Source organism: Puntigrus tetrazona, chromosome 25 (assembly GCF_018831695.1).
Source record: "Puntigrus tetrazona isolate hp1 chromosome 25, ASM1883169v1, whole genome shotgun sequence".
In the NCBI taxonomy this organism is placed as follows: domain Eukaryota; kingdom Metazoa; phylum Chordata; class Actinopteri; order Cypriniformes; family Cyprinidae; genus Puntigrus; species Puntigrus tetrazona.
The window spans coordinates 2,265,085-2,289,221 of NC_056723.1; the positions used below are offsets into that span (position 1 = coordinate 2,265,085).

Below are 24,137 nucleotides of genomic sequence, written 5' to 3' on the forward strand. Positions count from 1 at the left end.
CATTTGAGAACAGACATGCATAATTAATGATAGATGAAGATTAAGAATAGATGCATAATTCATGAAGCTTTTCCTGTTTATGTGAAAGTGAGTCGGCAAAAAATGAAATACAAAAGCACAAATTACAAAATCTTAGTAATTTAAAATGGAAATGGAAAATAAATAAATGCAAAAAACTAATCAAAAGTGTTTACACATGGAAATTCCTATATATAAATTATTTAATAATAGATTGAGGAATAATTAATTTGAGCTTTTAAATGAAAGTGAGCCAGAAAACAATGTCGACCAAAACTTAAAATGGAAAATATGAAGGAAAAAAAACTATAATAAGCACATTAAGGATACTAAAATAACACTGAGTCACACATTAAATGACTTTACTGATTTATACGACCTGTCTCCTCCATCCACATAATGTACAGCAACATAATAATAAAAAAACAAAAATAATGTCCATTTGATTGATGGAATTGATCAACTTATGCATGTTACCCTTGTCACAGACTTTGATAGATGTGTTTCCACAGCTATTAACATTATAAATCTAGCAATGTTATTCTAAAATGTTAATATTTTGTAAAAAAGACCTATATTTTGTGTTTTATTACCTTGCCATGAACATAAAACTAGAGTGTTTCTTATACAACAGCTAAAGGAGCGATCTTTCTCACTTCTCAACATAATCAATCGTTCTTTTTTCCTCTTTTAGAACGAAAGTTCACCGCCTCAGAAGTGTCCCAGAAGCTTTTGAGAACACTGGAAAGAGCCTTCTTAAAACGCATTCAAATGCATGCTAGAACAGCTCTAATCTAGTCTGGATGAGAATCCAAGCTGGTATTTTCCACCCAACTCAGAGCTGTTCCTTCATTTTCACCGCAGCGCACAACAGATCCCCCTCAGCCAATGAGATGCCAGAGTCGTTGGCAGAGTTGTGCTGATTGGCTGTCTGCTGAGTCGCCGTGGGGCTCGGGCTGACGGGATTGGCTGTGCTTGCAGTGGTGCTTCTGCTGATTGGCCAGGGGTTGTTCGCCACGCCGTTGCATAGGTTGTTGTTACTGTTCGAAGTCGCGGCTGCGTTCACACTCCCCGAACTTGCGGTGTTGATTTGAGCTTGCGACCAAGATGGGGGAGTGAAAGAAAACACCCTTTCGGGCGTAGACGGGGATGGGGATGTCTCCAAAGAGAGTCTCAGAGGCAGGGGGCGGCGCGACGGCAACCCTTGACTCGGCCGCACTTTGGGTAACAGCTCTGGTACAGGGTCCGGAAAAGAGAAAGCGGGACCCGAGAGTTCGCTGTCTTCACCCACCCAAGGGAAGGCGGAGGAAGGAGGTGCGGGCGTGTCTGGCGGTGCCAGGACTTGCGAGCCCATCAGCGGATGAGCCAGGGAGCTGGAGCTGTCGCCCTGGGCTCTACGTGGTCTTGGGCGAGGAATGGTGGATGGAGGCACGCAGTGGATGGGCGTCTGAGGGCAACTGTAGAATCCGGGTCTTTCGTAAAGAGGCATGGACGAGAATGCATCCTCCATGTCAGCGTTCCGGGCGTGGCTGGGCATCGGAGAGCTCTCGGGATGGAGGTAAAGGGGGAAGCGAGAGAAGGGGGCGCGGGGGCGACGCCGCAGGAGGGAGACTCGGGACGTGGGGGTCGAGCGAGGAAAACTGGGCGACTGGACGCCCAGAATGCGACTCAAGCTGCCCAGAAATGGAGTGGAATGATTGGCCTCCTCGTGTTCTTTAATCTGCTCCAGATTGTGCTGGAATTCCATTTCCTCTTTGGGAACGCTGAGAGACAGAGAGAGAACGGTGACCTTGTTTGTAATTCACAGCTGACCTTGAGGATCTTCTGATAGGCAAAATGTGTTTTAAAACTTTTCCTGGCTGTGTTTTATTGATCAAAATTATTATTGCACCCTAACATATCATAATTACAGCAGTCAAACAATTAACTGCAATTAATCGCATCTAAAATCAAAGTTTTACATAATACATATGTGTGAAAATCACTTTAAGTACAATTACTGTTATCATTATCTCGTATAGTTAAAAAAAAAAAAATTAACTTTCCATTATTTAACCTTTATATACAGTACTTATACAAAATGGGGGTTTTCATGCCTCTTTTGGTGGCAAAAAAAAAAAAAATCAAGAAAAATCTACAACATATTTTTAATAAAAATCTGAAGCACGTTTTAACTGAATTTTGTTTGTGCACCCAACATGTGCATGTAGTATCGGTGGGTTAAAGTGTGTGTGTGTCACCTGATGTCCAAAGCAGATCCCATAAATGAGGGTTTGCGGTGTTCGGCGCTGGCTGCTGTGTATGGAGGCTGAGGTTCAGATTCATCCCAGTATTTATCTCTCTCAACCAAAGGAACCAGATCGTACATCTCATCCACTGACAGCAGAGACACCTGGGAGAAAGACGCATCTAGTTATGTTCGGACAAGCACGGCTGCTTACAAAAAGGAGAAATATTAATGTTTAACACCTCGGCAGTGCTACAGTGTCAGCTCCTGTGACACAAAACTAAAGATTTGGCGCAGGTATAAAAAATGTGCAATAAAAATACTCATTATTTTAAGATAAAATATTACAGTAGATATTTTCAGGTGAAAAATAAATACAAATACAAATATAAATATTTCTACATTGGCATCAGTAACTGAAACGATAGAAATAATTTTGGCCCATGCATAATCAAATAAATTATTAGAGTACCTTATAATACAGAGACACAAGTTGGGAGATTTTACCAGAGAGACTGTACAACCAGACACTCAAATCCACAGAGCAAGACGAGACAGAATGACACAAACGAGGTCAAGAAACATGTTATTAGTGGGGAAGATAATGTACCTGTAAATTACGGTCCACCAGCCAGTTCGTCTCAAAGTCATCATCATCCTCCCCAAACGGATTAATGAGCTGCTCTGCCACCTGAAAACACACCAATGCAATTACTTTCTGACTTTTTGTTAAAAATGATATAGCTCTATTACATCAGTGTGGTGATGTAACCCTTATTAAAGTAGTGTTTCACTAAATTTGTTTTCTTTACATCATGTCAGCTGCATTGAACTTCATATAATTAGGCAACGTTAATTTAGCCCTAAACATGTCATTTTAGTCAATAAAAAACAGTTATTATGGACTGTGAGCGTGAGGTGGAGCGCCAACTAATGCGAGACTTCACTAATAAGATAACACACCTTGAGCCAGCCCACATAGAAGAAGAACTGCAGCAAAGTGAAGACGGGCAGGTAGAAGTCAAGGTTGTGACCCGGGTAACCCTGGGCGGGGTCGAGGAACTGACGACCAATCAGACAAGCCAAAAAGAAACTGTACACGGCCACGGTTACAACCTATCAGAAATCACAGGACATTTGCAAACTGTTTATGCATGACAAAAAAAACAATAATTTCAACCATTCAGTGTGAACAAATGTTCACACCAATTAGTTCATGAATATTTGAACCAATCAGAGGTCCTCGCTATGCATTTCAACCAATCAGAGCTCATCGCTATTCATTTCAACCAATCAGAGTTCATCGCTATGCATTTCAACCAATCAGAGGTCATCGCTATGCATTCCAACCTATCACTATTAGCCATTCCAATCAATTAGAGACCATTTAAAGATTATTTCCCATTCTATCCAGAGATTAATCATATATAATAAAGTAATCAATGTCAATTGGTCATACATATTTGGTTAGTTCAACTCATTTCAGATTTTGCTTGGATCTATACAGTGAACTCGTGTTATGAGCGGTCTGTCCGTAGTATGGCTAGTTCTGTCTCTGACTCTATATTTAGTACTATTAAATGAAGTTAGATGAGTTTGAACCGTCAAACCTGTGTGTAGACAAGAGGTAGGCTGATCCAGTCATAGCCATAGAGCCTCATGCACTGAGAGCGCAGTGTGTTCAACTCCTACCCAGAGAAAAAAAAACTATTTCTCACAGGGAGAATTATGGGCTTCTTAGTTAAATACCTTCTAAACAGCTTTACTTCAGTCCCAGATGTTACTACTGAAATTCCATGATTACACTAATACTGAAAACTATATGCTGTTCGAAACACACCAAAAAAAAAAAAAAAAAAAACGGTTCCCTCAAAAACATTAAACTCGTTTTGTATGTTAGCAGTTTGAATCAATTAGGTAACTGAATCATTAGTTCCAGGGGCCAGTTGTTCAAAACGTTTCAACAGAATCAGAGTGATCTGGAATTGGAAATCCAATGTTTTGCTAACCAGGATCACGTAACCCAGCTTTTGCCTGTTTTTCAAAGCAAAGTTGAATTGGATCACTCTGACCCAGAACCTTTGAATTGCATTTACACAAAAATAACTTCTTCTGACTGGTCCACCTTTTTTTTTTTTTTTTTTTTTTTTTTACCTTTTGAACAACCCATTTTAAAGATTTGATACAATCCAAAAGCTAAAATACAATCAGATTAATTTTGACCAACTAGCCTCAAGGGTTTTATTACGTCAATAAGGAAAAGTTCAGTAAAAAGATTCAACTCGCTCGTAAATTAGCGGTTCGAATCAAACTCAGTTCAGTCAGTGAACTGTCAAGCCGTTACTGACTCGCTCGCTTTAGTTATTTTTCTGTTATGTCAGAATCAAAATAACAATGATAAAAAAAGAAATAAAATGAAAAATTACACGACTAAAGTTACACGAAACAGCTTGAATTATTAGGGACAGATTTCAGCGGTTTCAAATCTGACGGGTGTGGCCTGTTTCGAATTCGCGACTCCTTCACTGAACAGCGAGTTTTTATTCAGTCAAGTCAGTAAAATAAACCGTTAAACTGGTAGAGTTTAACACGCACACACACACACACACACACACACACACACACACACACACACACACACACACACACACACACACACACACACACACACACACACACACACACAATGTTGTCCGATTCACGAAAAACCATTGGTTTAAAACTGTTCAGTTAAAAGATTCATTAAACAGACTCACTCATACATTACCGGTTTGAATCAGACTCGACTCAGCGAATCATTCACAACAATATTAAAAACAAACACATATATGGTCTTGGGTAGATTACTTACAAATCGTAGTCCATTTCTGATTACAGATTACATGATTACTAACTTTTTTTCACTAACTTCTGACAGATATTTTAGAAACCCAACTTGTTTTAAGCCTACCCCATCATTTAATGCATAAAAAGTAACCTTATCTGTAATGTGATTATCAACATTTTAAAATGTAATACTGTATAATCCAGTTACGAGTACTCTGATTACCTAATTCAAGATTACATTTAATCAGTTGCCAAGAGTTTTCTTGAATATAGGTTATTAATGGTATTCTATGATAAATGCCATCATAAATGGCAGACATTAAAACAGTAAAATGAAGCTAGATATTAAATAAACATTTTGATTCTATACGAAATATAGTAAAAAAGGTGATATTTATGACACACACACACAATGGGAATCACAGGGGTGATATATACACAGGAGTCTGTATACACAGACAGACATACGTTGAGGATGGCGGTCATCGCGACGTCATTATTGATGCGTCCTTCGGATCGAGCTCTCATGGCCAGACTGACAAACCACATGCAGGGAACCCAGAACTTATTATGAGGGGAGGGCAGTTCCTCTAACTGCCTCAGTTCCTCAGCCGTCATCAGACCTACAGTACAGGAGAGTTTTTCAGACCGTACGAATGCTGACTTTGCTCTTGTGCATGAACTTATACAGAGGTCGGGGGCCGTCACGCTCCAAAATCTTCCTCAAACGGGATCGAGGGGGGCCACTCTGACCTCATTTTGAGGTCTGGTGCTAATATGATATTGGCAGATGTATTGGGACACCATCTTCTAATGAACAGGTTTGATTACTTTAGTCATTTTCAAGCTCTGCATTCAGCTGGGATCAGGACTATATCTTGATTGGTATTTTGAAGATGAATGGAGGTCTTAGGGGTTTGGTGTGACATGAAGGTGAGCATTTAGTATCCCTTTAATAGTATCTATTCTATTTAGTTCATATCAACTCATTGCTGTTTTTCTGAACTGGAGAGAAAGTAGATATTGGTCAAATAAGATCCATATATGAAAAATCTGAATATTTGAGCACATTTATGGAGCTCTGTAGAGACCCGTGAATGTCTCATTGAACTATCCTTGCATCAAGAGTAGTACAGATGGTTAAAGTACACTAAAAAAGAAAGTTATTGAATATATTTATTGGCTTTCTGCAGACCAGCTAAGCTCTTCCACACCGATTGAATTAATCATTTATTTTTTTTCATGTTGAAATAGAAAAGGGTCCATTTCCAAACTGTTGCAATAAAATTAAAAGCACACAGTTCCCAAGAATATCATTATATGCCCAAACATTAAGATTTGTATTCATGGAAATGAACTAAGTAGTCAAATCTGTTCATACTTGACCCAATATAAGGACCCAAGGATTTGGTACAATTAAAAAAAAACACTTTTACGCTGTTTTTGTGATTCTTGCAGCTTCACGGCCCCATTCACTTTAAACTTTAAACAGTCCAGCTCAGTATAAATAGCGACTTGACACGAGGTTGAGTCATTTATGACAGAATTTACATGTTTGTGTGAACTATTTCCCAACAGCCAAAGCTCTTAGGAATCTGGCCGTAATTCCTTCCTGTTTCCTCTTTGAGGATAAATCCCAGATACTGAAGGGTACCGGCACAAAACATGGCTTTAATCTCTGTTCTAGGCCACATTACTTGGCCAGAATCACAGTTTACCTGCTTGAACGAGGTGGCTCATGGTCGGGAACCTCTTGTAGACGGCGGTGCTGACCGAGCGGTAGATCAGGAGGCCCGACAGGTTAGCGTAACGCATCAGACTCCTGCGGACGAGTCTGGCCCCTTCGTCCTCGCCCCGGACGTGTCCGCTAACCAGCGCCGACAGCCGATCCGGCCACGGGATGCTCTCGAACTGACCCCACCAGCGAGTCACCACGAGAGTCACGTAGAATCCTGCAGGAAAAAATAAAAAAACTCTGTTTATCAGAAGATGATAGGTGCAATAGATGCTTGTTGACCCCAGCAGACCACAAATTTTACACTTGTCCTAGTCTGAATTTTTACTGGTCCTCTTTTTTTGATACAATGCCAAAAGCTCTTAGTGTTTCTGTGATACCTTGTCCAATAACGGCAATTTTTGGAATATCTCCTGTTGATGGCTTATATAAGAAGCACCATGCCGATATTATTGCCTTTGCCTCTTTGATAGCCAAAAGACGTCTACACTGGAAATCCTCATGCCCCCCTCCCAACCTCTCTTGGTTGAAAGATTTGATGCCTTTCTTACATTTGGAAAAAATCAAATACTCTTATCAGTGACTCTGTCCATTCATTCTATAAAATGTGGAATCCTCTGCTTTTCTTTTGTTGAGACCATACCTGTATTATAGATACAGAATTTTTTATTTTTATTTTTTTAATAAATTGACTTATTTTTACTTCATTATAAATTTTTTTAAAAAAAAAAGTTACATGTGTGTATGCATACATATATTTCAGTAATGAAAAAAATTAATTAATTAAAAATAAAAAAAGAATCCTGCAGGAAGAGAGAGAGAGAGAGGGTGGGATTTGGTTCTTTTAAACCCCAAAAAGCACTACTGCTAGCGCTTACGCAGTACGAAGGACACAGGAATCAGTTGTGCGTACTGATCGCAGTACATGGAGAGCTTCTCGAACATCCTGCGCTGCTCCTCGGTCAATATACACCTGTCAGTCAAAGATGGCATATTTAAGAACAGGTGATTTATTGAATAAAAGCACTAGACGTAACACTTTGTCAATAATAACTAACTGCTTGTTTTCTTGAAAAATATATTTTTGTTCTTTTTTTTGTGTTCTATTTGTTTTCTTTCTACTTATTAAAAAAAAAAAAAAAAAAAAGGCCTCTATTCTTTTTCTATACTATCTGTTATTTATTTATTTATTTATTTATTATGTACAGTATAACAAAAGAAAACGCGCTTTTGTTAGTTTTACTTAGTTTTATTGTCCTCATTTGTAAGTCGCTTTGGATAAAAGTGTCTGCTAAATGGCTAGATTTAAAAAATAATTTAAATGTAATGCAAAATTTGGACATGGTACAAATGTCATCCCATGTTTCTGAACATACAGTAGCATGAAATGCCTTGTGTGTGTGTGTGTGTGTGTGTGTGTGTGTGTGTGTGTGTTTTACCATGGTATTCCTTAAAATACCTTTATTTTAAGTACCATATACATTTTGACCTTACATAAGGTACTAATAGAACATCAATGATGATGCTTTAAAACATACCAGTGCTATTGTAATTCATATACATGTACTTAATGATGCTACCATGATAAAAACATGGCACTTGTTGTCTTTTAATACCATGGTACATAACAAAACACCATGGTATATCTGGTATATCATCACTACAATCTTGGCTCATGTAAAGAAAATGAAAAATCAATGTTTACCTGTATGTGATGCTGATGGTGCAATACATCACAGTGAAGATCAGCAGCTCTCGGTATAACAGTTTATAGATGCTTCCTTTCCATCGCAGAAGCAGGCGATAAAAGGTGCCCAGGCGCGCGTCTGCCACCCGCCGGGAGTATGTGACCGTCATCGCTGCCCCCTCTGGACAGGAAGACCACTCACAGCCTGTCAATCACAGTCTCGACCGGTCCTTCACTACGATTAGAGACGATAAGCATGGACATCTACCGCAGGAAACGCATGCATGCTCAGCACTAGCTGAATCAGATGCTAGTCGGCATGCATCAGCACCTAAACAAACTGCAACAAGTTAGCACGGGTCAAACGAAACAGAAAACACCACACTGTTTGTTCATCATATCAAACGCAATTGCTTTCCATTCCTTGTCTGCGGGCCTGAAACACTGTATCTGTAAGAAAGAAGCAACTGTACTCACGGCGTGTGATGTTTCGGGAGTTGACGTCTTTACCGGAACCGTTAAACACGGGAAAGACTGAGCAGAGACGCCCACACCTCCGGTCACTTGACCTGTTAATCTGTTTTCCACTAACAAAGAGGCATTGTGGAAAACTGGAGGGGGGTTTGTTAATCTGAGCAAATCTTTCAAAATTCACACATGCACAAACACTTTGTTAAAAGAGTCATGTATTAATTGCAGTTATGTAATGTAAATATTATGTAGCTACAACACAGGAAATAAATGACCAGCATTTCTTAACCTTTCATGCGGAGTTTAGGCTCCAATAAACCTTTTCTGATCACAGAGGCCCTCAGCAGGGTGTTTAGTGCACTAAGTAGGGCCCTCTAGTGGAGGAAATGCACTTTTACGTGTGGCCCCATTTCATTTAACTCGTGTCTGACCATTGAAGCGCTGGAACGGCGTTCAGGGTTAGACCGAAGTCATCCAGTGCGATGTTTAGATACTCCAAACATGCAAATATCATCTGAGAGTGTATTTAACGACAGGGTTTTTGAAAGTGCTTTTGCATGAAGAGTCTGTGGAGAAAAAGCCTCATTAGGTCACTGGGGTAAGCCTGATTTCTCTGTTGTGTTCTGTCACTGTATAATGACACGGGAGACTTTTCATGCATCTTACTATATGGCGCATTTACCTTTCCCTCTTTTTTTATATCAAAAGCAACTACCAAATTTGAATAAGCATTTTATCATAATTTCATCATTAATGGCATAACGTTTATTTACAGTTTACGGCATACATAACGCTTTTGTATTGTAAGACGTTTTATACTTTTACGTATAATAAGGACTTTCCAGTTGTGTCTCTTTGATAGCACTTTGGGTAGATATTTAAATACATTTTTGCAAACATTAGGTTATGGTGCAATGCTTTGGTTACATTTTGATAACGCCAATGGAAACTTTAGCAGTGATGCATGCGGAAAAAACTACAATGTCTTAATCTCTGAATGCGAAGATAATCTCTGTGTATACAGGCTGGCTGTGAGAAATGCAACTGAAGTGAGTGCCCTCACGGAGGCTGTGTTTTTAAGAGGTGCTAGACCGGGAATATACTTTCCGTGATGGACGCTTTTGAAGGAATCCATCGTGTACAGCTCTCCTCCTCTCCTCCTGCACACTCCAGGTCTGTACCGGGGTACGAGGTGCTGGTGGCAGGGAATTCTGGGATAGCTGTATACTCGTCACCCACATTCTTTGGCAAAGGAGATTTTACAGATCGGCATACAGCAGAAGAAGAGAGATGCCCAGTTGGGAGGTATGTCAAGATTTCACCAAAACAGAAAGTACCATAGTATTTCTCTGTTTTCTATAGATTTGACTTCAACGGGTATAATGTTATGGAACAAACAACCTATCAGAAGAGAACAAACAACAGATAAAACATATTAGAACTGAACAAAAAAAGGTATGTAACATTACGTAACATAATGCACAAAGTAACAGAATGGAACAAATATAACTTAGGATACTAGATATAAGAAATCTATTCAATGTTACATAAGAGCACAATGTAATGTAATGTAGAGTAACATACAACATAACACAACAGAACCAACATAACATACCAGAACTGAACAAATAATTTAGCGTAACATAACACTAAAAACTAAGTAACAGAATGGAACAAACATAACATACTAGAACTGAAAAAAAAAACTAAAAAAGGCAATATAATGTAACAAACAGTAACGTACAACATAATGTAACATTAATGTAACATAATATAACATACAAAATAACAGAATGAAACAAACATAACATGCTAGAACTGGGAAAACTATAAAAAAAGGCGATATAATGTACCAAACAGTAACATACAACATAATGTAACATTAATGTAACACACAAAATAACAGAATGGAACAAACATAACATACTAGAACTGAAAAAAAACCTATAAAAAAGGTGATATTATGTAACAAACAGTAACACACAACATAATGTAACATTAATGTAACATAATGTAACATACAAAATAACAGAATGAAACAAACATAACATGCTAGAACTGGGAAAACTATACAAAAAAGGCGATATAATGTATCAAACAGTAACATACAACATAATGTAACATTAATGTAACACACAAAATAACAGAATGGAACAAACATAATTTACTAGAACTGAACAAACTATTTAATGTAACATAACAACACAATATAATGTAACATACAGTAACATACGACATAATACAATGGAACCAACATACCAGTACTGAACAAATAATGTAACACATAACAGGATAGAACGAATATAATATAGTAGAACTGAAAAAACAATTTAATGTAACATAACGCAACATAATGTAACATCGAAATATATAACTGCCCTACTGAAAAAAAGTTTCAGCAACGAGAATCGAGAACATAACATAACACATCATATGTACACAACATAGCATACAGAACAGAATAGAACAAAAACAATATAACAACATGACATACAAAAGAACAAAAATTACATAACACACAAAAAAATCATATAGGCCACACAAGAACATACTAAAACTGAGCAATTATAAAACAGAAGAACACATAAAATAAGAAACACAACATCACAGCACGGAACAAACATAACACACCAGAGCAGTTCACACAATAACAATCCTACATGACACACAGAGTGGAACTGAATAGAAGAGTTACGCTGAACTATTTGTTCGAGGCGTGTCACGTGATTCCTGGATGCCTCCGCTCGATCATGTGATCTGTGATTGACAGCTGGACATTTTTCCTGCTCAATCTCAGAGGAAAGTCTGCCAAAACCTCACGAGCCAAAACAAAACCAAACATCACGGATTCGTCGCTCAGGTCCGGACTCCGGAGTGTTTGTCCGGATCAGATCTCAACGATCGAGCTCGGTCGGAAAACTTCAGTCAGATCTGTTGGTATTTTTCTCACGGCTGTTTATCTCTTTTCGTTTCGGCAAAGCGGAGCCGCAACTTTGTAACACTGTAAGTTCGTCGGATTGTCGTTTTGTTCGCGCTGACACGAGCGGGTGACCGCGGGTCGCGGGGAGCCCTGTAGCCGGGCGCGGTGAGGGGAAGGGCGGGGAGCGCTCACGGGAAACGCCGCGACTACCGCGGAGCGCAGGGTTGCATAAACCGCCCTGAAGTTCAAACAGGGCTGATTCTCACCGTAACGACACACGAGCTTGTACGAAATCGTCCACGGCTTTGTCAGACTGTATAAAGGAGGGTGTGGCGTTATGTTTTCATGTCTAGGTTATTTTTATATTGTAAAAGGAACTTGGAGATGGTCCTTGTTTGGATCTCAGACTCCTATTGGCAAGGTTACTTTGGAAATGTAATGGGTTACAGATTACAAGTTACAATAGTTAAAATGTAATAAGTGGTGTTACTATTTCAGTTGCATTATTAATGCAATGCAACTAACTGATTACATTCGATTGCTTCATTTCTAACAAACTTTTCATTTTGAGACACTGATAGATATAAAGCAGGCAAACCTTGAATTTATAGTGTAATAATTTAATTTGAAAGCAAATACCTCTTTTTGCTTATAGATCATTCTGTGCATTCGAATACTGATACTAATACAAATACTAATATTTTAAAATCAAAACAATTAACAAGTATTAGTTTAATAGCTGTGATACTGTGAAATCAAATCTTTGCATAGCTATGACTGGAGATGCTGGCAATGCATTGAGAAAAAAAAATTAAAGCATGTACATGAAATCTAATAGAAAATAAATAAGTTATCAGTTAAGCATGCACAGGAGATGCTGGCGACGCATTGGGGAAAAAAAACCTTAAATAGCTTAAATAAATAAATATACATGAAATGAAAATAAATAAGTTATCAGTTAAACATGCACCCTGAACATGTCCCTTTAGGATTTTTGATCGTGATTTTTGAGAATTGGTGAAATCTTGCAGGTTGGTCGACCTGGAGCCAGATCCGAGGCCTGGACTGGGGGGTGATGGAGGCCAGAAGATACCCCCGGAGGAGGAGGAGGAGGCGGGAGCACACAGACGAGAGACGTACAACATGTCCCGTCTGCGCAGTTCCTCTCTGGAGATCAAGGAGAAGGGAACAGAATTCCTCCGAGAGCAGCTGGATGCTGCACAAAAGGTGCCAGATACTCTGTTCTAGTTTTCAGCGTGAAAGGCTCTCATGCTCAGCAATGGATGTGAATGGGTGCCGTCGGAATGACGGCTGATTAAAAACACTGCAGTAATACACAAGTATACCGCTCCACTTCAATCTATCAGTTAATGTGTTTTTCAGAAAATATTTAGGTAAACTTTTTTGTTTAGTTAACAGGCTCTCCTATTCAAATCGATTCTATTCAAATATGCTTTATGGGCTCTCGTCTGTGTTTTCAGGAGCTGAAGTTGAAAGACGAGGAGTGTGTCAGACTGTCTCACGTCAGGAATCAGCTGGAGCAGGAATTGGAGGAATTGACCGCCAGTCTGTTTGAGGTGGGCGGGACTAATGTGACATCATCACTGCCAGTAGATTGACAGTGAACAGAGAAAACTATTGTGTGTCAGTGTAAAGAGACAGATGCATGTGACACGAAGGCTAACAATAGATTACATTTTAGCTTATTGTATTACTTATTTTAATCATTTTGCCTGTAGTAGCTCATTTTAAATGGTATCTTGGTGACAAGTTAATGTGTGTTATAAAACAACTTAACAGTTTTATTATTGAATATTGTACTAAATTAGACATTTTTAAATAATTTATTAATATATTATTACATTTAATTGATTTATGGAGCCTCACAATTAATGTTAATTTATACAAATTTTATATAATTAAATTTTTACATAATTTATGTATAATATTTATAATATTAATAATCATTATAATAACATAATAATGAAGCATTTTGTATAATCTAATAGAAACAAAAACTAACTTATAAAATAACAAAATACAAAAAAACTAGTTTAAAATGTTAATAAATACAAAAACACATGTTAATATTTTATATAATAATTATGTTTACATTACATATTTCATTATAAATAAAATATATGAATAAATAGTACAAATAATGAAATTGTTTTATGTATCATAAAAATTATATTAATATTATAATATTAATAATATAATATTAATATAATATTAAAAATGACAAAAATTATATCAAATAAAGGTTAATTTTTTTAAATAAAGGTTAATTAAGCATGAATAAATACTGTAATTTTTTAAATTTAATTTAGAATTTTTAATTATTGTAGCAAAAATACTTCATAGTCTTACAATTTGTATTACATTGAAAATATTTGTATTATTTTTTTTGCATTCCAAATATTTAATAAAATTACATTTTGCAATACATTTATAAAAAAAATCCATTGTTAATTATTTATAATTGTAATATAATTTTTTTATTTGTTTTTAAAAAGGTTCCAAGTAGCCTCACCATTCATGTAAAATCGTCTAAAAATACTACATGCACGTAAAATAATACAATGACTATAATAACTTATTTTCTATGAACTTTAGCACGTCAGACATAAGACAAAATGACTAAATGCAAACATAAGACACGTGTATTTCATGTAATCTCTAGGAGGCTCATAAGATGGTGCGAGAAGCCAACGTGAAACAAGCGGCAGCTGAGAAGCAGCTGAAGGAGGCTCAGGGCAAGGTGCCGTCTCACTATGTGTCACTCTTCATGTATCACTCTTTTTGTTCACTCTCGTGTATCACTCTCATGTATCACTCTTTTTGTTCACTCTCCATATATCACTCTTCATGTATCTCTCATGTATTTTCACTCACTCTCATGTGTCGCTCTTTGTATCACTCTATCACTCTTTTGTATCACTCTAGTGTTCTTTTGATCACACTTCATGTGTCACTCTCCATCTCCATGTATCACTCTTTTTGCTCACTCTTCATGTGTCACTCTTTTTGTATCACTCTTCTTGTTCACTTTTTTGCTCACTCTTCATGTATCACTCTTTGCGTATCACTCTTCTTGTATCACTCTTTTTGATCACTCTTCATGTATCACTCTTTGTGCATCACTCTTCGTGTCACTCTTTTGATCACTCTTCGTGTATCACTCTTTGTATCACTCTTCGTATCACTCTTTTTGCTCACCTCTTCATGTATCACTCTTTTGTATCACTCTTTTGTTCGCACTTTTTGTTCACTCTTTGTATCACTCTTTTCATGTGTCACTCTTTGTATCATCACTCTTTGTATCACTCTTTTTGATCACACACACTCTTTGTGTATCTTTGTGCATGTGTCACTCTTTTGATCAATCTTCATGTATCACTCTTTTTGTTCACTCTTCATGTATCACTCTTCATGTATCACTCTTTTTTCTCACTCTTCATGTATCACTCTCCATGTATCACTCTCACTGCTTGTATCACTCTTTTCATGTATCACTACTCCATCTTCGTGTATCACTCTCTCCATGTATCACTCTCACCATTTGAGGGCATTCACTCTCCATGTATCACTCTTTCGGGTTCACTCTTCTGTGATCACTCTTCATGTCATCACTCATTGTTCCGTATCACTCTTTGTGCTCACTCTTTCATACCGGACACACTGGACCCTCTTTGCATATCACTCTTCATGTATCACTCTTTTTGATCACTCTTCGTGTATCACTCTTTTTGATCAATCTCCATCACGGATGGGAAAACATCACCTCATCCTCCCCACTCTCAGCACTGGAGCCCTCAGGGTTGTGTTCTGAGCCCCTGCTGTACCATCACTGTACTCCATGTGTGGCCATCACTCTGACGACACTGTCGTGTATCACTCTTTTGCTCCTCACTCTTCATGTATCACTCTCTTACCATCCCATCAAGATTCACTCTTTTTTTTCGGTACCTGGGTGTTCACTCTTCATGTGTCACTCTTCATGTGTCACTCTGGTGAAGAAGGCCCGGCAGCGCTTCTATACCATCTGAGGCGCTGTACTTGGGACTTCAGACTCTTTTTGTTCACTCTTCATGTGTCACTCTTTTTGATCACTCTTCATGTATCACTCTTCGTGTATCACTCCTTTTGATCACTCTCCTCATGTATCAGGAAGTATCACTCTTTTCATCACTCTTGTGTCACTCTTTGTGAATCACCCACACACTCTGTATCACTCTTTTGATCACTCTTCATGTATCACTCTTCATGTGTCACTCTTCATTGTTGTCACTCGCCACTTACTTTGGACAATTTAGCCACTTTGCACTTCACTTTCATTTTCACTTTTTTGTACATCACTTTATTTTTTGTTCACTCATATTTTTTACTCACTCTGTTTTCTATTTTGATGCTGGACAGTTGTCATTTCTCATGTATTTGTGTATCACTCTTGAATTTGAAATTTGTGATCACTCTTCATGTGTCACTCTTTGTGCATCACTCTTCATGTCACTCTTTTTGATCACTCTTTTTGATCACTCTTCGTGTATCACTCTCCATGTATCACTCTTCGTGTATCACTCTTTTTGATCACCCTTCATGTATCACTCTTTTTTGTTCACTTTTGTTTTGCTGTTTTTGTTCACTCTTCTCACTCTTTGTATCACTCTTCATGTATCACTCTTTTTGATCACTCTTCGTGTATCACTCTTTTTGATCACCCTTCATGTATCGCTCTTTTTTGTTCACTATTTTTGTTCGCTCTTTTTTGTTCACTCTTCATGTATCACTCTTCGCGTATCACTCTTCATGTATCACTCTTTTTGATCACTCTTTGTGTATCACTCTTTTGATCACTCTTTTTGATCACTCTTCGTGTATCACTCTTTTTGATCACTCTTCATGTGTCACTCTTTGTGCATCACTCTTCATGTCACTCTTTTGATCATGTATCACTCCATGTATCACTCTTGTGTATTTCACCCTTCATGTATCACTCTTTTTGTTCACTCTTTTTGTTCGCTGTTTTTTGTTCACTCTTCATGTATCTTTTACTCACTCTTCATGATCACTCTTCATGTATCACTCTTGTCACTCTTTTGTATCACTCTTTGTGTATCACTCTCAATCTCATGTAAATACCATGTGTCACTCTTTTTGATCACTCTTTTGATCACTCTTCATGTATCACTCTTTTTGATCACTCTTTCACTCTTTTGTTCACTCTCCATGTATCACTCTTCGTGTATCACTCTTCACTCTTTGTATCACTCACTCACTTTTTGATCACTCTTCTCACTCTTTTGTGTCTCTTTATCTCCTCTTTGTGATCACTCTTTTCATCACTCACTTTGTGCATCACTCTTCATGTCACTCTTTTTGATCACTCTTCGTGTATCACTCTCCTTGTATCACTCTTCGTGTATCACTCTTTTTGCTCACTCTTCATGTATCACTCTTTTTCACTCTTCATCACTCTCCATGTGTCGCTCTTTTTGTATCACTCTTTTTTGTTCACTCTCTCTTTTGCATCACTCTTCATGTCATCTTTGTGCATCACTCTTTTTATCACTCTTTGTATCACTCTTCATGTATCACTCTTTTTGATCACTCATGTATCACTTTTGCATCACTCTCATGTATCACTCTTGTGTATCACTCACTCTTCGTGTGTCACTTCTGTATCACTTCATTCACTCTTCATGTACTCTTTTGTTCACTCTTCATGTATCACTCTTTCTTGTATCTCTTTCATGTATCTTTTGCATCACTCTCATGTCACTCTTCATGTATCACTTTGTGCATCACTCTCATGTATCATGTATCACTCTTCATGTGTCACTCTTTGTGCATCACTCTCACTCATGTATCACTCTCTCTTTGTGTCACTCATGTTTTTTGATCACTCTTCATGTCACTCTCTTTTTGATCACTCTTCATGTCGGTATCACTCTTTTGATCACTGTCATCACTCTTCATGTGTATCACTCTTTTCACTCTTTGTATCACTCTCCTTTGCATCACTCTCCATGTATCACTCTTTTTGATCACTCTTCATGTGTCACTCTTTTTGTTCACTCTCCATGTATCACTCTTCAAGTATCACTCTTTTTGATCGCGCTTAATGTGTCACACTTTGTGTATCACTCTTTCTGCTCACTCTTTTTGCTCACTCTTTATGTGTCACTCTTCATGCATTACTTTTTGCTCACTCTTTGTGTATCACTCTTTCTGTCTCACTCTTTTTGTCTCACTCTTTTATGTTTAGCTCTTTTTGTCTCACTCCTTCTGTCTCACTCTTTTTGCCTCACTTTTTCTCAGATTGATGTCCTGCAGGCGGAGGTCTCGGCTCTGAAAACCCTGGTACTGACCTCTACTCCCTCCTCACCAAACCGCCAGCTCCACCCTCAGCTGCTGTCACCAGGCTCCAGTCGGGCCCCGTCTCGTCCCGGGGGCCACACGCGCAACAAGAGCGCCAGCGGTGCTCTACAGCTGCAAACGGAGGCCGCACCGATGGATGCAGCAACAAACCGGGAGGACAAAGAGGTACAAAAACACCATGGGTTTCTTGGGCTGCACGATGAGGGTTCGGTCACTGACTTCCTGCTGTTCTTCCTCTGTTTTCCTCCTCCTCCGCACCTTCTCATGGCTCTGTATTTCTCTGATCTGTGCAGTTCCTGTTCTCCTCTCTCTGATACTGTGTGTCTGATTCCTGGTCAGCTGCTCTGTGTGACCTGTGTGTCAACCCTGGCAGGTCTCCATGGCAACAGGGTACAAAGGGTTCCGAAATAGAACTTCATTTATTTTGCTTTCTTGCTTTAAAAAAGGCGGAATCCAGCCTAAGGCGGTTTGCTGGTTTACGGTGGTTTATGATTTACTGACAACCGCCTCCGGAGCTCCTGTAAAATCTTCCTAGACCAGTCTGATCAGCGCGCCATTGTTATGGTAAACTAAAAGTAAAAAAAAAAAAAAGTTGTTAATTGAAATAAATCTGGAATAAAATAAAATGAATAACTAAAATGAAAATGTGAAATGTCTTGGCAGGTTTAGGGTTAGGGTTAGTTTTATTGAAGGTTATCAAGGTGCTGAAATTACTAAAATTCAAATGTTTAAAATCTAATTAAAATAAATTAAAACAAAATCTGAAAATAAAAAGCTAATTCACAATATTAATAAATACTAAAACATATTACATATTATATTATTATAATAATAATATTGTATATAATAAAAGTATCGTTAGAAATAATAATAAAATACATATTACAATAATATTGTAGGAAATATATAAATAATAATAACTTAAACAAAAGCTAACTTACAAAAGATCAAAATACAAAAAACTAGTTAGATATGTTAATAAATACAAAAAAACATGTTAATATTTTATATTATAATTATTTATATTTACGTATTTCATTATAAATAAAATATATGAATAAATAGCACAAATAATGAAAATGTTTTACATATCATAATAAAAATTAGTGGAAAGTATATTAAAATATTAATCGTGTATATTAAAAATGACTAAAAAGATATAACATGTACAAATAAAGGTTAATTAAAAGCATGAATAAATACTGTATATAAAAGAACAGCAGTGTGGTGCCCAGGTTACGCCAGCAAACCAACCTTGGCTAATTTTACCTTTTTTTCTTTAGGAAACAAAACAAAATGGCAATCAACACATTTAAGAAAAAGAAATGACTTATGAAAGTACATTTAATTAATTAAGTGGTTGAAGGGATAGTTCACCAAAAAATTACCCCATAATTTACTTACCCTTAAGACATTCTAGGTGTTTATGACTTTCTTGTGTGAGTTTGCAATGGCAGTGAATGGCTATTAGTATGGATATGGATATTTTTCTTACAAAAAAAGTACAGGAGGGTTTTATTCACCCCCCAGAACCACACAAGGCACTTTTTTATTTTGGATAAATGCACTTCATTGGACTTCTTTGTTGAAAATGAACACTGCCATTTATAAAGCTTGGAGGAGCCAGGATCATATTAAACATAAAAGTCATATACACCTAGGATATCTTGATGGATTTCAGTTTTCGGGTGAACTATCCCTTTAAGCAGGATGAACTGAACTCTCTGTTTTTTCTGTAGCTGGACTCGGTGTTGTTCGCAGAGTTCCTCTCGTGGAAGGAGAGGCCGGGTCTGGATCGCTCCTCAGCGTTCATCGGCAGGGTGTACAGAGAGGACATCGGGCCCTGTCTTTCGTTCACCTGCTCTGAGGTGTGTGCGAGTGCACTTGTCTTCCTCCGAGCGTGTGTTTTCTCTCTCTCTCTGACGATCTGTTCTCCTCCTCCAGCTGTCTCAGTCGGTTCAGTGCGCCGTGGAGAACAACTCTCTGACCATCGAGCCCGTCGCCTCGTCGTCTCTGCACACGCTCAAAGCCCTCGAATGCGGAGGACCCAAGTAAGTCCTGTATGAACAAAACGCATCCGGCACTTTCTTTCACGCTTTTAGCCAATCAGACGAATTTAAAGGGATAGTGCACCCAAAAACGGCACCCTCCTGTCAAAGCTGTAGGACCTTCATTCATCAGAAGAACACAAATGAAGATATTTTTGCTGAAACCTAAGGGCTCTAAATATCTTTAATTTGTGTTCTGAAAATGAACGAAGGTCTTACAGGTTTGGATCGACATGAGGCTGAGTAATTAATGACAGAAGTTTCACTTTTGGGTGAACTGTCCCTTTAAGGAATCATTTACTGATTCAAATAATGTGCATTACATATATTTTATTAATACAATGACAGATCCACTTAAAATCTTTTGATCTCTTTTCAAATTTAACAGAATGCAAATTACGATTTACTTTGCAAATTACCTAAACAGTCTAACTAGCTACTGAAAAAAAAAAAAATGTCTGGTGTAATGGAATAGATATTTTGCCAGGAATTAATGAATTATTAATGCTTATTTATTTGTTCTTAAAAAAAAAAAAAAAAAAAAAAATAAAATAAAATATATAAATATATATATATATATATATATATATATATATATATATATATATATATATATATATATATATATATATGATTAAATGATCTTATTTTATTTTATATCACCATAGCATGCACACCAACAGCTCTTAGACTGTTTCTCCTAGCTTCCACGTTTCTTTAGTCCAGATCAAAGTTAAACGCCTCTGACTCTGCATCCTGGGGGGCATCAAACGCGCGTGAATCAGACCGATTGCTCTTTAATCACTCTTTGATTTGGGGTTGTTTTCACAGCGGTTGCCGGACACCCATAGAAACGTAAGTCAATGCAAGAACCAAATGTGCATGAAATCCTGTTTACACTAACACATCGTTCTTTTTCTGTCTGGAGAATATTATTCATTTGAAATTAATATATTTTTTAAATTTATTTTTAACATATAATTCAGTTATTTCGTATATATATATATTTTTTTTGCGAAAACCCCTCACCTTGCAGCGTGCATCTCACTTTGTGTAATTCATAGAATATTTATTATTTATTTTATATTATATATTTAAGGTTAAAAGTATTTAGTCTCACACGACTGAAGAACAGGTTTTCCGTGTGTTTGTTTCTTGCTGGGCGTGTCGTTGCTGGCCTTGTATCTTATTGGCTGTTTAGTGATTTGATTGACAGCTCCATTGACCTGTGCTCTCCTTTCCTTGAACAGCAAATGTGCTTTGAGCGGCATGTCCCGCCCCTGCCGACATCGCATCAAACTGGGAGATAAAGAGAATTACTACTATATATCTCCGTCTAGCAGAGCACGAGTGCGTGTTTATACTGTATACTCTTCATTCTTCATAACCAGATGCTCATTTCAGGACTGGGTTAATAAACGGCGTTCTCTCCTCACAGATCACAGCCGTGTGTAATTTCTTCACTTACATCAGGTACATCCAGCAGGGCCTCGTCAGACAGGACGGTGAGATTAAAAATAAATAAATAAATAAATAAAATTTTATTTGATATATAAAAAATAAATAAAAAAATATATATATATATATATATATATATATATATATATATATATATATATATATATATATATATATATATATATATATATATAAAATTTTATTTGATATATATGCACATTTTATATAAAATTGCATGTGAAAAATCTGTATTTCTTTAAGTTTTATATTTTTTATTAATTAATGTGTATATGTACATTTTGTATGCATTCACAATTAATTATTTTTATATGTATACATCAATATATAAAACTATTTTATTTTGTATTATTTTTAATAAGTATCTATTACTGTTTTCTATGTGTCCCTGGTCATAAATAGCATAAGTATGTTTGTAGCAATAGCCAAGAATATTGGTCAAAATTGTCCAATTTTTCTTTTATGCCAAAAAATCATTAGGACATTAAGATCATATTTCATTAAGATATTTTGTACCTACCGCAAATATAACGAAACTTAATTTTTTAATAGCAATAAGCATTATTAAGGACTTCAATAACAATATATAATTATGTAGAAATTATTAATTGCCAAATATTATCCTAGCCTAAGAAACCATACATCAATGGAAGCTTATTATTTATATTTATTTAGTTTTCAGACGATAAACACTTATTACTGGTATTGTGGCCCAGGTTCATATATATAGTATGCATTTTCTATATATTTTATATTTAAATTGCTATATGTAAATTAAAAATGATTCATAAAAATTTATATACAATATTTATGTAGTTTAATATACATTATAAATGTGTGCGTGAGTGTTTTTTTATTTATTGCAATACAGTATATCAAACAAACATTTCCTGTGGTTGCAGTCCAGCAGATGTTTTGGGAAGTGATGCGTCTGCGGAGAGAGATGAGCGTGGCCAAGCTGGGATATTTCCTGACGGAGCAGAGCTAGAGAAGCAGAACACGAAACACGAAACACGGCGAGGTCATCTTGACTTCCCCCCAAACACTCCCATGCTGCTGTTATCCAGGGAAGCACTACAGAAGAGCCCCCAGAACTGTGCTCCCGGCTCTGGGAAAGACTGAATGCAATAACTGTGCCGCTTCCTTAACACCGAGGTAAACGTTTACAAGACATTTAAGTGAAAAATAAAGCCGTTTTTCCATTTACCGGCGTGTAGAAACGTTAAAAAGTTACACTTCCTCCCGCTCAGAACGCTCAATTTATCTCACAATTCCGTTTTTTTTTTTTTTTTTTTTTTTTCGGAATTCCCGAACGATTCTAAATTTCTCTCGGAATTCGATTTTTTTTTTTTTGTAACACAGCAAAAAAAGTTTTTATCCTACGCTTCTTTAAAAGTTTATATTGCACAATCTCGACTTTGCTTCTCAGAACTGCTATTCTGTGAGATGATTTAAACGCAATTTCGCGTTTTTTTTCGTTCCGCGGCAAAAAAGAAAAGAAAAAAGCTACCGAACTGACATTTAACCCGCCGTTCGCAAAGAAATCCAGAGTTTAGGCACGCGATGGCAAGTTTTCAGCTCATCTGGTGTTCCTCAGCTCAGACGCGTTTTTTTGAATCCTAGAAAGATGGTAAAATAATTGGCTCGTATTGAAGAAGTCTTCCGTGACATGAAAAGGTTGATGTTTCGACAATCTCTATGTTCTTCCGAATCTTCTAACAACCTGTTTGGCAAAGACGTGAATGCTTGTCCTAGTCTGAAACTCATAGTTATGTTAATTGCAGCAATAGAATCGCTTGTGGAGTTCTCAAGAACTTTATGTGAAGGTACATCAGTGAGGCTCTTTGAACGGACAAATCCTCCGGAAATCTTTTCTATGCAAGTGTCATGAGTCTCCAGCGCTTCTGTTATGGATGCTTATTGCACCAAGTTATGGTAACCGTACCGTGATGCATCACACTCCGTATTATCGATCATAACCGTTGCATGATTGACGGTCGCATACAGTGTTTACGGCGTAGGACTCGCTTGTGGTGGACTGTCTTCATATTTAACTTGATGATGCGTGTGCGGAAGGTTGTATTTGTGTTTTGGAAATGTATCGTTCAGCCTCGTTTTCAAGCCGTGTTCGTTGCTTTGTCTGCCTCGTCATGTTAAAAAGGACCTTTAAAAACTCCATTAAAAGCATCTGCAGAATATAAATGTGCGACTCAGGTTTGTCTGGTGAATAATGCATACTTTTTCCAAAAATAACTATTATAATAACGGTGTCATTTATACCTAACAATTGATGTGTGTGTATATATATATATATATATGTATAAATTATATTTTTAGACATCTATAAC

At 37.1% G+C, this 24,137-nt stretch overlaps 2 protein-coding genes across 7 annotated transcripts; one reads left to right on the forward strand and one right to left on the reverse strand.

The window, feature by feature from the left end:
* Nucleotides 1–155: 155 nt before the first annotated feature.
* Nucleotides 156–11,789, reverse strand: best1 (bestrophin 1). Of its 3 annotated transcripts, none has more exons than XM_043227833.1 (10): nucleotides 11,667–11,789; nucleotides 8,512–10,365; nucleotides 7,685–7,779; nucleotides 6,790–7,023; nucleotides 5,540–5,694; nucleotides 3,856–3,933; nucleotides 3,209–3,361; nucleotides 2,856–2,936; nucleotides 2,259–2,410; nucleotides 156–1,781 (listed from the first exon to the last, which is right to left on the reverse strand). In XM_043227833.1, exons 2-10 carry the CDS (start codon nucleotides 8,661–8,663, stop codon nucleotides 854–856), a joined length of 2,028 nt encoding a protein of 675 aa, XP_043083768.1. In that variant the 5' UTR covers nucleotides 8,664–10,365; nucleotides 11,667–11,789; the 3' UTR covers nucleotides 156–853. The 3 variants fall into 3 exon arrangements, with proteins under 3 accessions (XP_043083768.1, XP_043083769.1, XP_043083770.1); XM_043227834.1 differs by lacking the exon at nucleotides 11,667–11,789 and having other exon boundaries at nucleotides 8,512–8,833; nucleotides 8,971–10,897; XM_043227835.1 differs by lacking the exons at nucleotides 3,856–3,933; nucleotides 11,667–11,789 and having other exon boundaries at nucleotides 157–1,781; nucleotides 8,512–10,897.
* rab3il1 (RAB3A interacting protein (rabin3)-like 1) lies at nucleotides 11,755–23,987 on the forward strand. Of its 4 annotated transcripts, XM_043227908.1 has the most exons (12): nucleotides 11,766–11,967; nucleotides 12,916–13,111; nucleotides 13,366–13,461; nucleotides 14,568–14,645; nucleotides 18,206–18,430; nucleotides 20,005–20,133; nucleotides 20,210–20,316; nucleotides 21,145–21,168; nucleotides 21,564–21,663; nucleotides 21,752–21,818; nucleotides 22,692–22,798; nucleotides 22,830–23,987. In XM_043227908.1, the coding sequence occupies exons 2-11, from the start codon at nucleotides 13,028–13,030 to the stop codon at nucleotides 22,775–22,777; spliced, it is 996 nt and encodes a 331-aa protein (XP_043083843.1). In that variant the 5' UTR covers nucleotides 11,766–11,967; nucleotides 12,916–13,027; the 3' UTR covers nucleotides 22,778–22,798; nucleotides 22,830–23,987. The 4 variants fall into 4 exon arrangements, with proteins under 4 accessions (XP_043083844.1, XP_043083843.1, XP_043083842.1 ...); XM_043227909.1 differs by having other exon boundaries at nucleotides 11,755–11,897; nucleotides 22,692–23,987; XM_043227907.1 differs by having other exon boundaries at nucleotides 11,793–11,967; nucleotides 22,692–23,987.
* Nucleotides 23,988–24,137: the final 150 nt, after the last annotated feature.

What these genes read in the sequence shown, in the direction of transcription:
- best1 (XM_043227833.1), bottom strand. Translation starts at nt 8,663, where the DNA reads ATGACGGTCACATACTCCCGGCGGGTGGCAGACGCGCGCCTGGGCACC. An exon ending in ACCATCAGCATCACATACAG is followed by an intron (nt 7,780 to 8,511) that starts GTAAACATTGAT and finishes TTTGACTGACAG; the next exon opens with GTGTATATTGACCGAGGAGC. An exon ending in TACCTCTTGTCTACACACAG is followed by an intron (nt 3,362 to 3,855) that starts GTTTGACGGTTC and finishes GATTTCTGATAG; the next exon opens with GTTGTAACCGTGGCCGTGTA.
- rab3il1 (XM_043227909.1), top strand. Translation starts at nt 13,028, where the DNA reads ATGTCCCGTCTGCGCAGTTCCTCTCTGGAGATCAAGGAGAAGGGAACA. An exon ending in CAAACCGGGAGGACAAAGAG is followed by an intron (nt 18,431 to 20,004) that starts GTACAAAAACAC and finishes TTTTTTCTGTAG; the next exon opens with CTGGACTCGGTGTTGTTCGC. An exon ending in TGCCGGACACCCATAGAAAC is followed by an intron (nt 21,169 to 21,563) that starts GTAAGTCAATGC and finishes TTCCTTGAACAG; the next exon opens with CAAATGTGCTTTGAGCGGCA.